The sequence below is a fragment of the Microtus pennsylvanicus genome, chromosome 9, assembly GCF_037038515.1.
Source record: "Microtus pennsylvanicus isolate mMicPen1 chromosome 9, mMicPen1.hap1, whole genome shotgun sequence".
Taxonomy (NCBI): Eukaryota; Metazoa; Chordata; class Mammalia; order Rodentia; family Cricetidae; genus Microtus; species Microtus pennsylvanicus.
In genome coordinates, this window is record NC_134587.1 from 99,198,958 (window position 1) to 99,212,176 (window position 13,219).

At 36.8% G+C, this 13,219-nt stretch overlaps 1 protein-coding gene across 1 annotated transcript in view; it reads left to right on the forward strand.

Annotated features, from left to right (window-relative positions):
* The window catches only part of LOC142857842 (putative ATP-dependent RNA helicase DDX60), a 90,106-nt gene that overhangs the window by 64,152 nt on the left and 12,735 nt on the right, over positions 1-13,219 (forward strand). The window contains exons 28-33 of the mRNA XM_075986864.1: positions 1,066-1,218; positions 3,761-3,865; positions 5,492-5,692; positions 8,768-8,872; positions 10,910-11,051; positions 13,095-13,216. Coding sequence (XP_075842979.1) covers positions 1,066-1,218; positions 3,761-3,865; positions 5,492-5,692; positions 8,768-8,872; positions 10,910-11,051; positions 13,095-13,216 — 828 coding nt within the window. The remainder of the gene's footprint in view (positions 1-1,065; positions 1,219-3,760; positions 3,866-5,491; positions 5,693-8,767; positions 8,873-10,909; positions 11,052-13,094; positions 13,217-13,219) is intronic.

Consider the following 13,219-nt stretch of genomic DNA (forward strand, 5'->3'; position numbering starts at 1 on the left):
AATTTTAACCCATACAGACTAACATATTCAAATTTCAACAGCATTTCTTAAAATTAGGGTCTTTCTATATTACAGCTAAAAAAATTCACTAAAGTCATTGGGATATCTATAATTGGTTTAACCCATCATCTCTAAACTATTACTGTTTATAGACAACATATATAACAATGCAACCAGTTTCAATACAAGCAATATCATCACACACACAAACCACACACACACTCACATATGCATTTGCTTATTTTCATTGTTTCATGAGTCTTATTTTGCCAGCTTCATAATCTGTCTAGTATGTACATCATTATTTTAATTGATCCTTGACATTCTGTCTTATAGATAACTGTACAATCAAAAATAGCTGGGAAATATCCTTTTATGTTTAGAAACTTAAACTTGTCTCTTCTCTCCAAGTGTTGATTTTTTTATATAACACTGGGCACAACTAGATTTCCTCCTTTCTACTTAGAGACCCTTAGATAATGACTCTGTATTCTCCAGGACCCTTGAATGCACCCGTCTTTTGCAATCACTTTGTTATGGACACTGACTTTACATTTGTATCTTAACTACACAAATAAGATATTTCTGAACAAAGGAAGATGAGGGCACTTGCATTCTACCATGTAGTGGTATCTATTGCACATCCGACTGGACACAATGTGGATAAAGGCATTACTTGACCTTATAGTATAAAAGTTTTGCTTTACTTTCCGGGAAGAACTTTAGAAAAGTTTTCACAATCACTTGATCTTGTCTCAGTGGGAGTGGGTCACAGTCTTGCATTTCCCTTGGAGTTATCTACTACGCTGGTAGAGTTTTCTATTCCAGAGCTGGTGAGAATGTCAAGAATTGAGAAAAATTTTCTTGTAGTGACTGTTTGTTGCCATAAAATGTTCTCTTGTTGTTATTATTGAAAATGATGATGATTGATGATGCATAGATGTAGAGCAAAGGCCAAACAGTGATATCATTTGGCCAAATTATTATGTAATATGCATATTATTTTAATTAAACGTATTTGAATGAGCATTAGATAAGGAATACTTTAAATGTCTTGTTTTGCAGTCATTGCAGATGGTGTTTCGTCGGGTGGACAACCAAAGGAAAGGTGACACCCTGAAGCAATTGGCAAGAAGGGGCATTGGCTTTCATCACAGCTCTATGAGTGCCAAAGAAAAGCAGTTAGTGGAAATTCTTTTTAGGAAAGGATTCATTAGGGTGGGTCAATTTTTCTTTGTAAAATTTGAAAATGTAAATTTAAAGCAGAATGTTCATGAAATGAAGAAATATAGCCACTCCTTACCCCCCCCCCCCCATATACCTACGTTATTTGGGCTGTAGACTTTGTTTAATGGCTGCGGTACCTTTGCATAAGCTCTATGTCATTTAACTGGGAAGGAGGTTTGACTGGTGCCATTCACTGCATACATTTGCCCACAAAAACAAAGCATCTCTATGTTGACTTCGGTGCATAACTTATTCTTATGTTTTTATATGTAGAGTTTGTTGATGTGGCTTTGCTACAAACATTCTCTACACGAATTTAGAGAGGATTTATATTTTAGTTTGGTGAAGATCTTTTTCTAATGTGGCAGCTGAAATCATAGCACAGATATCTGTTTTCTCGAGGCTTCAACTTAGCTTAACAGAGCTTGTAAATATGTTGTACTATATGTCATTTCTACTGTTACTGATTGCCATAAATGACTTTCAGGGCACATTCTTACTGTGTTTTCTTTAGTACATCCTGGTTAGGCTCATTGTAATAATCCAGGCAAGTGTACAGAGGACCATTAGATTGTTGCCAAGTAAATATGAATCTTGAGCAATATTTAAAAACTGACTCTGACTACTAAAAGTTATCAACCTTACATTTTGTAAGGCATAGGTGTAACATGAAGGGGCTAACTTGTTGGGGTTTCTGTCCCACCCCACAACCGGCAAGCCCCAAAGAAAATCACACAGAGATCTCTATAAGTTATGAAGATGATTGGCCCATTAGGTCAGGCTACTTATTAGCTCTTATAGCTTATATTATCCCATTGTTCTTATCTATGTTAGCCATGTGTCTCAGTACCTTTTTCAGTGGGGCAGATCACATCCTGCTGCTTTGGTGGTTTGGGCAGGAGTGGGAGGAATCAACTTCCTCCTTCCCAGAATTCTCCTTTTCTCATTGCATCATTTCTACTTCCTGTCTGGTTTTCCCACCTGCCTGGCCAATCAGCATTTATTTAAAACATGATTGACAGAATACAGACAATTCTCTTGCACCACATAGGTAAAAAGGAAGAGTGGATAGAATGAAGAGAAAGAAAAAGGAGAAAGAGATACGGTTAAAATAGTATCTGACAGCAATGTCTTAGTCACTAATAAAGTGAGAATAACTCAACTGATATATAATAGCTACAAAATGGCTTCATCAGAGAAGACATTTTAGGACGGTATTTGTTCTTTTCCTTTTCTAAATGTAAAGCTCCTACACTCTCAATGTTTATACTTGTTAAAAAGATTTGAATAAAAATAATTTAATATAATTTAGCAAGTAGCATATTTCATTTTGACAAAGGCATAAATAAGCCCCAGTTACAAAACAATTAAAAAATATTACTTCACATCCTAAAGCATCTTCACAAATCAGAACCACAAACAGCATTGATCTAAAGAGTTAGTGAAGAGGAACTTTTCTTCAGGCTGCCACACACACACACACACACACACACACACACACACACACACACAGAGAGACATATTAGTAATTATGAAAACTCTGCCTACAGATTAGGGTTATACCAAGTAGCTCTGATAACAAATCAATCCATATATATTAATCTATGTTCTGCTGCATGGTGTTGTTACCTTTCTTTCATCTTTCACCTCTGTTTTCTTTTCTTATCTGACTGGCAACTTCTTTTTTCTTTTTCCCAGCATCTTCTATGTCTCTGAAAGTCCTGTCTAATTAGTTATTGGCAATTTAGCTCTTTATTAAACCAATCTGAAGGTGCCTTGGCAAAGACACATCTTCTGAAAGTACAAAAAGAGAATTCCACAACAAGACAGGACAAATCAAGACATAATAACTACATCAGAAAAAAATGAACTAGAAGTTAGATTATGTAAATAAACTTTACATTGTTTTCTGTTTATGATTAGTGATCATGAAAATTCATGACAGAAAGATAAAATGTACTTTCCTCTTATGTCATTTTTCAATGAACATTAGTAAATCAAATAGTTACCAGGAAGTAGGCTTGCAAAATTTTACTGCCCTCTTACAGAGAAATTCGGATCCTAATATTTTACTTATGATGTTTAATGTAATACTTATTCCATGTCAGATGTGGTACTTGGTTCTTGAGATACAACAGTAAAAGATTCTTAGACTTTAGTATTTTAATAGTATACAAAATGACAGTGATATTGAGAGATATTAAGGGAATAATGCAAAGAACAGAGAGATAGATGGTGATGAGAGAATATAATTATTTTAGATACGACCTCTAAGTTCCTCTGTGACATTTGTACTACACAATTAAGACTAAAGTATATATTCCTTGTAAAGAAATAGGTATAACAGATTCCATTAGAGAATGTGCTGTCTATGTTTGCAAAGTAAGAAGAAACATTGTATGTCTTGTCCCCTTGGTTTGTCCACTGCAGTTTTATTGGGATTTAAATAAAGTTTTTTTTTAGCAATTTCATGGAAATACTTGTTTTCAACCAAAATATCAGTGTGTAAGATCACTGTTTTATTCCATTTTAGGTGGTGACAGCTACGGGAACACTTGCTTTAGGAATCAACATGCCTTGTAAATCTGTGGTTTTTGCTCAAAACTCGGTATATCTGGATGCTTTAAATTTCAGACAGGTAAATAAATATACATTAACTTAAAGTAATGTGTTCACACTATGCAGCCATGAAATGGTAAAAAAAATTACTTTAACTACTAATTTAGTAAATGTTCCAGTTCATGGCAGAACACTGTAGGTGTCTGTCTGGTATTGAGTAAGCATAGGACTATGAGATTATTTGAACACTGCTAATCATGTGTATGGTCTTTGATAAGGCATTCAAACTTCTCTCTTGTCTGCAGAATCTGGGTGATCATTACTTCATGTCATGCACACAGGCTAAATAAAGCAATTTATAAGAAAGGGTCTATATCACAGATTACTGGATTAATAAATGGAAACATTTACTTTCTAATTTACTGAGCAACTGAGCATGGGTTTCTATTCTGGAGCCATTTTTAATACTTCTCTTGACTCTAGGTACACAGTCTGTTTCTAAACCAATGTCTGTACTCTCCTGTGGTGTTATTTGGTTGTTTTCCCACAATCTGTGCACGCAGCATTGCCATGCTCTGCCCAGCTCCAGAGACTGACCTAAGTGACCTAACAAGCTAGTGAGAAAAACACAGATGCACACACACACAGAAAAGCTGGGAGCATGTGGATTTGATTCCCAGTGGAGAAACTATATCACCCGGAAGCTCGGTGTGTTTCTTATATAAAGTTGAACATAAAAGTGGGGTTTTGCATACAGTTGAACAAGAGACAGGTTGGCTAATCTTAGGGGCAGTCTCTGTAGGGGAGAAGTCTTTAGGCAAAAATATCTGGGAGGAGAAAGCTGCAATGGACAGTTTCTGCATACACTATATTACAATCCAAATGTGGATCCGAAAAATGATTTTTAATCCCTATGGGGAACGAAAGGGATTTTGACATTCCCATGGGTCTTAGGCACTGGGTCCTTGACAAACCCATCCCTATGTCAATGATATTTGTCAGTGATATACATTCATATAGAACTTCATTCACTTCACCCAGGGTTTCCTCAATTACCCAAACAGTTGCCTTTCACCACAAAGTCTTGATCTTGGATATTAAAGCGTTTTCCTTGCTTTTGATTCTTCTCGTTCTATTATGTTCTGCAGACAACAGAGTTTGTCTTTATAGAGTTACCTTCTCAGAAATGTTTGGTCAATATTTCTGCTGGCAGGATCAAATGTAGTTATATCCAGTAAAATTCAAATCATAGTGAACGTGTATAATTAATATAACAATACATTATAATATAGTGTCATAATATATGTTATATCATATACTATGTAATGATATATACATAATATATATAATCATAAAATATTTTACGTCATAAGTCATTGTCAGGAATTGATAATTATATATTATACAACACATAGTATATTCATAGCATTAGATATATGATTTTATAAATAGATCTAGTTCTGTACAACATTACACAAATACTTAGTATGATTAATGATACATGGGAATGACAGATACATTATTTTAAATAACCCTACTTCAGATATGATGAACTTTTTAGATTTCAAATAGAAGGCTATTCATTTTAGTTAACCCCTAGGCACAGTATACGTGGCCCAAAACAATATAAAAGGATTAGTTCTTTACATCCTTTTAGGAAAAACACTCAGATGGTTCTCACAGCATGATTTTGCTCTGTTTCCAGATGTCTGGTCGGGCTGGAAGACGAGGACAAGACCTGCTGGGTGATGTCTACTTCTTTGATATTCCACTGCCCAAGATAGAAAAACTCATAAAATCTAAAGTGCCTGAGCTGAGAGGCCAGTTTCCTCTCAGTATCTCTCTCATTCTGAGACTCATGCTGCTGGCCTCCAAGGCAGATGACCCAGAGGACGGCAAGGCAAAGGTGCTGTGTCTCCCAGCCTGGGCCTCTACCAATGGTCTGGCTGGTCTGTGCTCTCCTGTGCTGTTATCAGGCTTAGGATGCTTCTCCATGTTCTCTAGAGAGGGGTGGAGAATGCTGAGGAAAACAATGATAAGTTGTGCTTGTTTTCATTGTTAGACAGAATTGGTGACTGGTGGTTACTAAAGTGTTCCCGTGATCACTGTCTTCTAGAATAATAGACAGTATTGTCTTGTACCGAGAGTGCCAGCTATCATCTGTTTATAGCATTCAGAAACAGAAAGAATTTATTTTTATAAATGTAATGTAACAGTTTACTTTTCATAAGACAAAGTGTTAAGTTAATTATAAATGTTTAGAAAATGTAGAAAGTTGGAAAACAAACAAACCCAAACCAAAAAAATACTCATGCCTAGTTCTACCAAAATGATCACATTATTATTATTATTATTATTATTATTATTATTATTATTATTTGAATTTATCAAGACAGGGTTTCTCTGTAGTTTTTGGTCCCTGTCCTGGAACTAGCTCTTGTAGACTAGGCTGGCCTTGAACTCACAGACATCCACCTGCCTCTGCCACCTGAGTGCTGGGATTAAAAGTGTGTAGCACCACTGCCCGGCCACATTATTATTTTTGTTTTTGTTTTTCAGGAAATTTTTCCAAGATATGATTGCACACTTTATAAAAGTGTAAGCAAGAGGACATCAAAACATAACCAGAACATTGTCTTGATGTTTTAGGGTCTGATAAAAGGAGTATGAGACCATGAATTTGAAACTCACAATTAGATGATTTATTTTCTATTTTTGTGACAACACACTGTTAGAAGGACTTGTGTTCGTTTTCTGTTGGCCATAACAGAATGACACAGGTGGAATGAATTATCAAGAAGAGAGGTTTGTTTTGGCTCATGATTACAGAGTGCTGCAGGGTGACATTTAGTGAAAGACTTTCTTGAAATGTTCCAATGACAGGACATTGTTTGGTAATCAGGAAATTCCCGGCCTGTCTGACCTTTCCTTTTCCTTCCTCTTGTACAATCACAGAGGATTCCATCATGGGAACCTTCTACTCTTAAGATTTCCACTGCTTCTAATCATGTCCCTAAGTCCCAGCCCTCAATAAGATCGCCAGCATGGAGATTAGATTTCAGCATGTTCTAGGGACCACATTCAGACCACAGCAGGACCTATTCTACTAGGTACAATATTCTACTAATATATACTTTATTTCTGCAAATATCTGTGAAGCCTTCCCTAGAGAAAAGTTAGCCTGCAGGACAGCAATGTCCTCAAATGAAGGTGGCCTTGTTCATATTGAGGTCCTTGATAGAAGGAAAGTAGAAGTCTGTTTGTGCAGACTTGCTGTGAGGTGAGCAGCTTCAGTACATTGGAGCCAGGCACATTATGGATCAAAACTACTTTTAAAATCATGTGCCCAAAATAAATTGCTCCTCATTTATGTTGCTCTTCTCAGTTCATAGCAGTGACAATACTAATCTATCATGCTAGTATGCCTTTAGTTATAAGCTCTGTACCTCCAGGACAGAGTAAACCACTATTAGTTCCTTTCCCCCCACATCCCCTCACCACTTTGCTGTTTTCCAAATGCTTCCTCCTCTGATTCCTGTATGCAAGGAAAAGGGGTGTCAGTAAAGGAAACATTTTGTTCCCTTCATAACCCACTGTAAAGGAAAGGAGGAGTTCAACCCTTTTATTCTTCCTCCTGTCCCACCATTAAGCATATAGGACTTAAATACAGTAGTAGTTAGAAATATGGCTCAGATGTTAAGAACACATAAGGTTGTTGCAGAGGGCCCGAGTTCAGTTCCCAGTGCTCATACTGGGTGTTTCATACCACCCTTTAACTCCAAGAGGTCTGATGGCCTCTTCTTGATTCCATGAGTACTTGCATATACTGCCCCCCATGTATACACATAATGAAAAACAAAATAATTCTTTCTTGTTTTTGTTGTTATTTTTAAAGGACAGCAGAGATTTTTCTTGCATTCTATAAACTCTCCAACCTAAGGGTAGACAGGTTGACATTTGAGTGGTGCTAAAAATGTTCGCTTTTATTGTGAGTTCATAGATATTTTAGACAAAAGTTGAATACTGCACATACAAGAGTGTTGTTTGGTGCTGGAGATGAATGAACATTTTCACTCCTTTGGCTTCAGCCAAATTCCTTCTAATAATTTTGCAGTGATGCCATAAATACAGAATAATATATCTAAACCCCTTCTCATGCAACTCATATGTTGCATGCTCTGAAACTTATAATAACTTTTCTGCTCAGACTGTTTGGAGACATTTTTTTCTGGTTTGGTTTTCTGTGCTTATCTTATTCACTTTTCTGCTAATGTGATAAGACCAGGACCAAGATAACATATAGAAGGAACGGTCTGCTGGAGACATTTGAGTCCCTGACCATCATGGCAGGAACAGGGCAGCAGGAAGGGAGGCAGGGCACTGGAATAGTGGGTGAGGCTTCCCAGCTTGAGACAGTACCACAATGTAGGGACAGAGAGTTAACTGGGAATGGCATTGGCTTTTCAAGCCCCAAAGCCTACACTTGGTAATCCTTCCCTAACAGTTTCATAAACCAGGGAGCAAGGATCCAAACATAGGAACCTATAAGGCCATGTCATTCAAATTTCCACAGTGCTCTTTAGTGTGCTAAAGGACATACATGCTATGTTAGGTGATGTGCTGTATGATGAAGGAAACTGTGTTGTGTTAAATCTAATTGAAGTTTGTGTATTGTTGCTGTGTTCTGTAATATGTTTTGTATCCTATACAGTGGAGAGAGCACCAAAAGGAACCCTTTTAAGGGTACCCCCTTTTCCTTGTGTGCTGTAGTCAGAGGAGACAGACTTTGGAAAAGAATAAAGTAGTAAAGGGGGAACCCACAATGATTCACTTTGCTTTAGGGGTATATAGATCTTGTAATCCACATTATATAATTTATGTGATATGTGTGTGTGTTTCTGCTTGTTATATGTAATTTAGTCTGTGTTATTGCAAAGACATTTCATTTAATGTTACTAAATTAAAATGCTTTTCTTTGCAGGCACTGTCAGTGCTGAGGCACTCATTGTTATCCTTCAAACATCCCCGAGTCACAGACATGTTAAAGCTTTACTTCTTATATTCTTTGCAGTTCCTGGTGAAAGAGGTAGGAACCAACTCCCCCTCTTCTCTCTCTCTCACACACACACCTCTCTCTCTCTCTCTCTCTCTCTCTCTCTCTCTCTCTCTCTCTCTCTCTCTCTCTCTTTCACACACCTCTCTCTCTCTCTTTCACACACCTCTCTCTCTCTCTCTCTCTCTCTCTCTCTCTCTCTCTCTCTCTCTCACTCTCTCTGTCCTCTGCCTGTGTGTAATAAATTTCCTACTATATAGACAGAATTTTTTAAGTAGCAGGCTTGATTTTTTAATATTTAAAAAATATTTATTTTTATTTTTTAATATTTAAAAATATTTATTTTTATTTTTAAAAAAGAAAATAAACTATCTTTTTCCATTTTACATACCAGTCCCAGTTCCCACTCCTTCCCCTCCTCCCATTCCCTCCACCTCCCACTCCACTCCAGTCCCCATCCACTCATCAGAGAGTATAAGGCACATTCCTGGACAAAGGTTCAAGGCCCTCCCTATTATATCTAGGCTGAAATAGGTATCCATCCAAAGAGAATGGGTTTCTAAAAAGCCAGTACAAGCAGTAGGTAAAATCCTGGTGCCACTGCCAGTGGCCCTGCAGTCTTCCCCAGTCATACAATTGTTACCCATATTCAGAGGGACTAGTTTGGTCCTATGCTGGTTCCTTCCCTGTCCGGCTGGAGTTGATGAGCTCCCATTAGCTCAGATAAACTGTTTTAGTGGGGGTACCCATCATGGTCTTGAACTCTTTGTATTCTCCCTCCTCCCACTCTTCAACTGGACTTTGGGAGCTCAGCACAGTGCTCTGCTGCAGGTCTCTGCTTCTGTTTCCACCAGTTGCTGGATGAAGGTTCAATGATGACATTTAAGATAGTCATCAATCTGCACAGGGTGAGGTCAGTTCAGGCACCTTCTCCTCTATTGCTTAGGGTCTTAGCTGTGGTTATCTTAATTTCTCTAGTGCCAGTTTTCTTCTTTGCCTCATAATGACTCCCTCAATCACAATATCTCTTTCCTTGCTCTCATCTCTGTCCTGCCTCCATTTCTACTATCCTGTTCCCTCAAGATTTCCTCCCCTCATCTTCCCCTTCTGCTGTCCCTTCTCCCCTCACCCATGCTCCCAACTTTGTCAGGAGATCTTGTCTATTTCTCCTTTCCAGGTGGGTTTATATATGTTTTCCTTAGACTTCTGGTTATTTAGTTTCTCTATGGTCATGGACTACAGGGTTTTTATGCTTTACAGCTAGTATACACTTATGAGTGAGTACATATCATGTTCATCTTTCTGGGCTTGGAGTACCTCACTCAGGATGTTTTTTCTAGTTCCATCTATTTGCATGCAAATTTCAAGATGACATTGTTTTTTACCGCTGAGTAGTACTCCATTGTATAAATGTACAATATTTTCTTTGTCCATTCTTCAGTTGAGGGTCATCTAGGTTGTTTCCAAGTTTTGGCTATTACAAATAATGCTGTGATGAACATAGCTGAACAAATGTCCTTGTAGTATGATTGAGCATTCTTTGGGTTTATGGCCAAGATTGGCATTGCTGGGTCCTGAGGTAGGTTGATTCCCAATTTTCTAAGGAACTGCCATACTGATGTCCAGAATGGTTGTACAAGTTTGCAAAACATTTTATCTACATACATGTATATGTGTGAATAGATGTCACATATGTGTAGGTGCCCGTAGAGACAAGAAGAGGGCATGAGGGTACCTGAAACTGGAGTTGTAGCTGACTCAATTGAGGCACCCAGTGTGGATTCTGTAAAACTGAGCTCAGGTTGCCTGGACGAGCAGAAAGTGCTGCTGACTGCTGAGCCATCTCTCCAGCCCTAGATTTTTGTTTAATCACATTGCATTATTGTACATCTTAGCCAACAATACCCAATGAGTACTGCTACCTGTAATTCATGCAATTATTAAAGTTGGGCTAGTTGGTAATTATATTCTTATTGGCATGTAGTAATTTAAACTGATAATGGACTTGCTAATTACTTGCTACTAATTCTGTGAGTTGAGTCAAACTAACAAAGTGTTTCTGTTCTTTAGGGACATATAGATCAAGAAGGTAACCCTACAGGGTTTGCTGGCCTTGTATCACATTTACATTACCATGAACCATCTAATCTTGTTTTTGTCAATTTTCTTGTAAGAGGTCTTTTCCATAATCTCTGTCAGCCAACTCATGAAGGTAAGTTTGAGGGTTATATAGTGTGTGTGTGCATGTGTGTATAATCAAAATAATATTTTATTATTATATATACAGTATATAAATAATGTATCATTATTAGTATATGATTATTATCAAGTAATATATGGTATATGTTATATATGTGTAAAATTATATGTATGCGTGTATAAAATATTCCCATGCTGGGAAAAAACCCTGATAGATTTATAGAAACCTAAAACTTCAGGAATATATTTACTCAATAAATGCCTGAGAAAATATCAGTTAAGCATAACAAACATGTGTATATATATATATATATATATATATATATATATCTTAGTATTTTTATTTTAAGTAAAAAGGAGAATGATAATTACATAGGCAAATTATGGGTTTGCAAATAAGATAAAGTGAAATCAGTAGTAATAGATGTCCTATACTGTGACAATGATTTTAAAATATTCACTACTGTAAGTTGTGACTTGAAAACAGTGTTTCCTCCAGGATTCTGAGCATGCTGCACAATATACAATATTTATAAACATTTTCCTTATGATTAAATGTATGATTAACTTTGAAGAACAGAGGAGGAAAACATTAAAATATGAAACTCAAAATTCCACCCTCAGATAATAACAAGTATTATCTGTGAATATTGTCTGCAACACTATTTTCTTTTAATATAATTGTACAGTGTACATCAATACCTGCTATTGCATGGATTGTGTGTCTGAGGTCAGTTGTACATATAAATTTTGCCCACATTGGGCAAAATTGTTATAATAAATCCCATACAGCTTTTATGGAAAAACTTTGGTCTCAACTTTCAAAATAAATTCTTCCTACAGTGTCGCTGAAATAAATATTGCCCTCTCATAATATTTGTGCTTAATGTTGTGATATTTCCTGGTGCATGGTGGCTTCAATGCCTTCTCCTTTCTCTTCTGTCACCAGTTGATGGAAATATTTTGCTTTGCACAACACTTGGAGTCTTTATGCTCTAAAAAATGTTCCATTTTGTGACTCCTCAGAAAGTTTTGCTCCTCCCAAATTTGTAAAAGATAAAATCATTTCATGCAAGAAAAAGTGTGCTTATGTTTATTGTTGCTGACAGAGGCAGCCAAAATTGATAACTTTATAAAGAACGCATATAGAAGTTAAATAAATGGACAAGTTTCTAGTCTTTGAAGAAGTCAGAGACAATACTCAATTGTAACTAGCCTGAAGCTAGACCCAAAGTTACTGACTATCCCATTTTAGGCATTCCTACTATTTTTATGCTCTTGAAATGCAGTGGCTCAAATGTGCTACGGCTCCATCTGAGTTGAGGAAGGTTATCTGCGGGTTTAGTTTTGGATTTTTTTGTCTTAATCATCGAGAAGGCATAAAATATTATTGATTAGGTGAGAGAGGCTATCATGGTTAGCATGATAATGGCTCCCATAGGCTCAATACTTGCTCACCAGGGAATGGCACGATTTCCTTTGTTGAAGGAAATGTGTAAATGGACTTTCTTTGCTGCTGCCTGTGTGCCAGCAAGTTTCCTGCCAAGATTATAATGAACAAAACACCTGAAAAGAAGCCCCCCAATTACATGCTTTCTTTGTAAGAAATGGTTATTGTGTCTCCTTACAGCCATAGAACATTGACAAAGACAGAGACATTATCAAAATTTGGTCAAAGTAAGCAAGGTCCAGTAGTAGGAAAGATAAAGACAATAATGAAGGTAAATGCAGGAACAAAAAAGCTCAAGTGAGAAGCATATGCAGCTGAAGTTATTCTAAAGTTGTTATGAGACAGGTTTTTTTTATGTGTACAATGTTTTTGTCTGCCTGCTAGAAGAGGGCACCAAGTCTCATTATAGAGAGATGTAAAGCCACCATGTGGTTGCTGGGATTTGAACTCAGGACCTCTGGAAGAGGAGCAAGAGCTCTTAGCCTCTGAGCCATCTCTCCAACCCCTAAAGTTGTTATGAAATGAACATAGCATTTATTTTAGAAATGAAAAAAATTAATGTAACCATTTTTTACATATATGACACGGAACTTTTGTTTTTCACAGGCTCGAAACATTTCTCTGAAGATATAATGGAAAAGCTGGTTTTAGTATTGGCAAATCTTTTTGGAAGAAAATATATTCCAGCCAAGTTCCAAGATGCTAACGTCAAGTTTTATCAATCAAAGGTA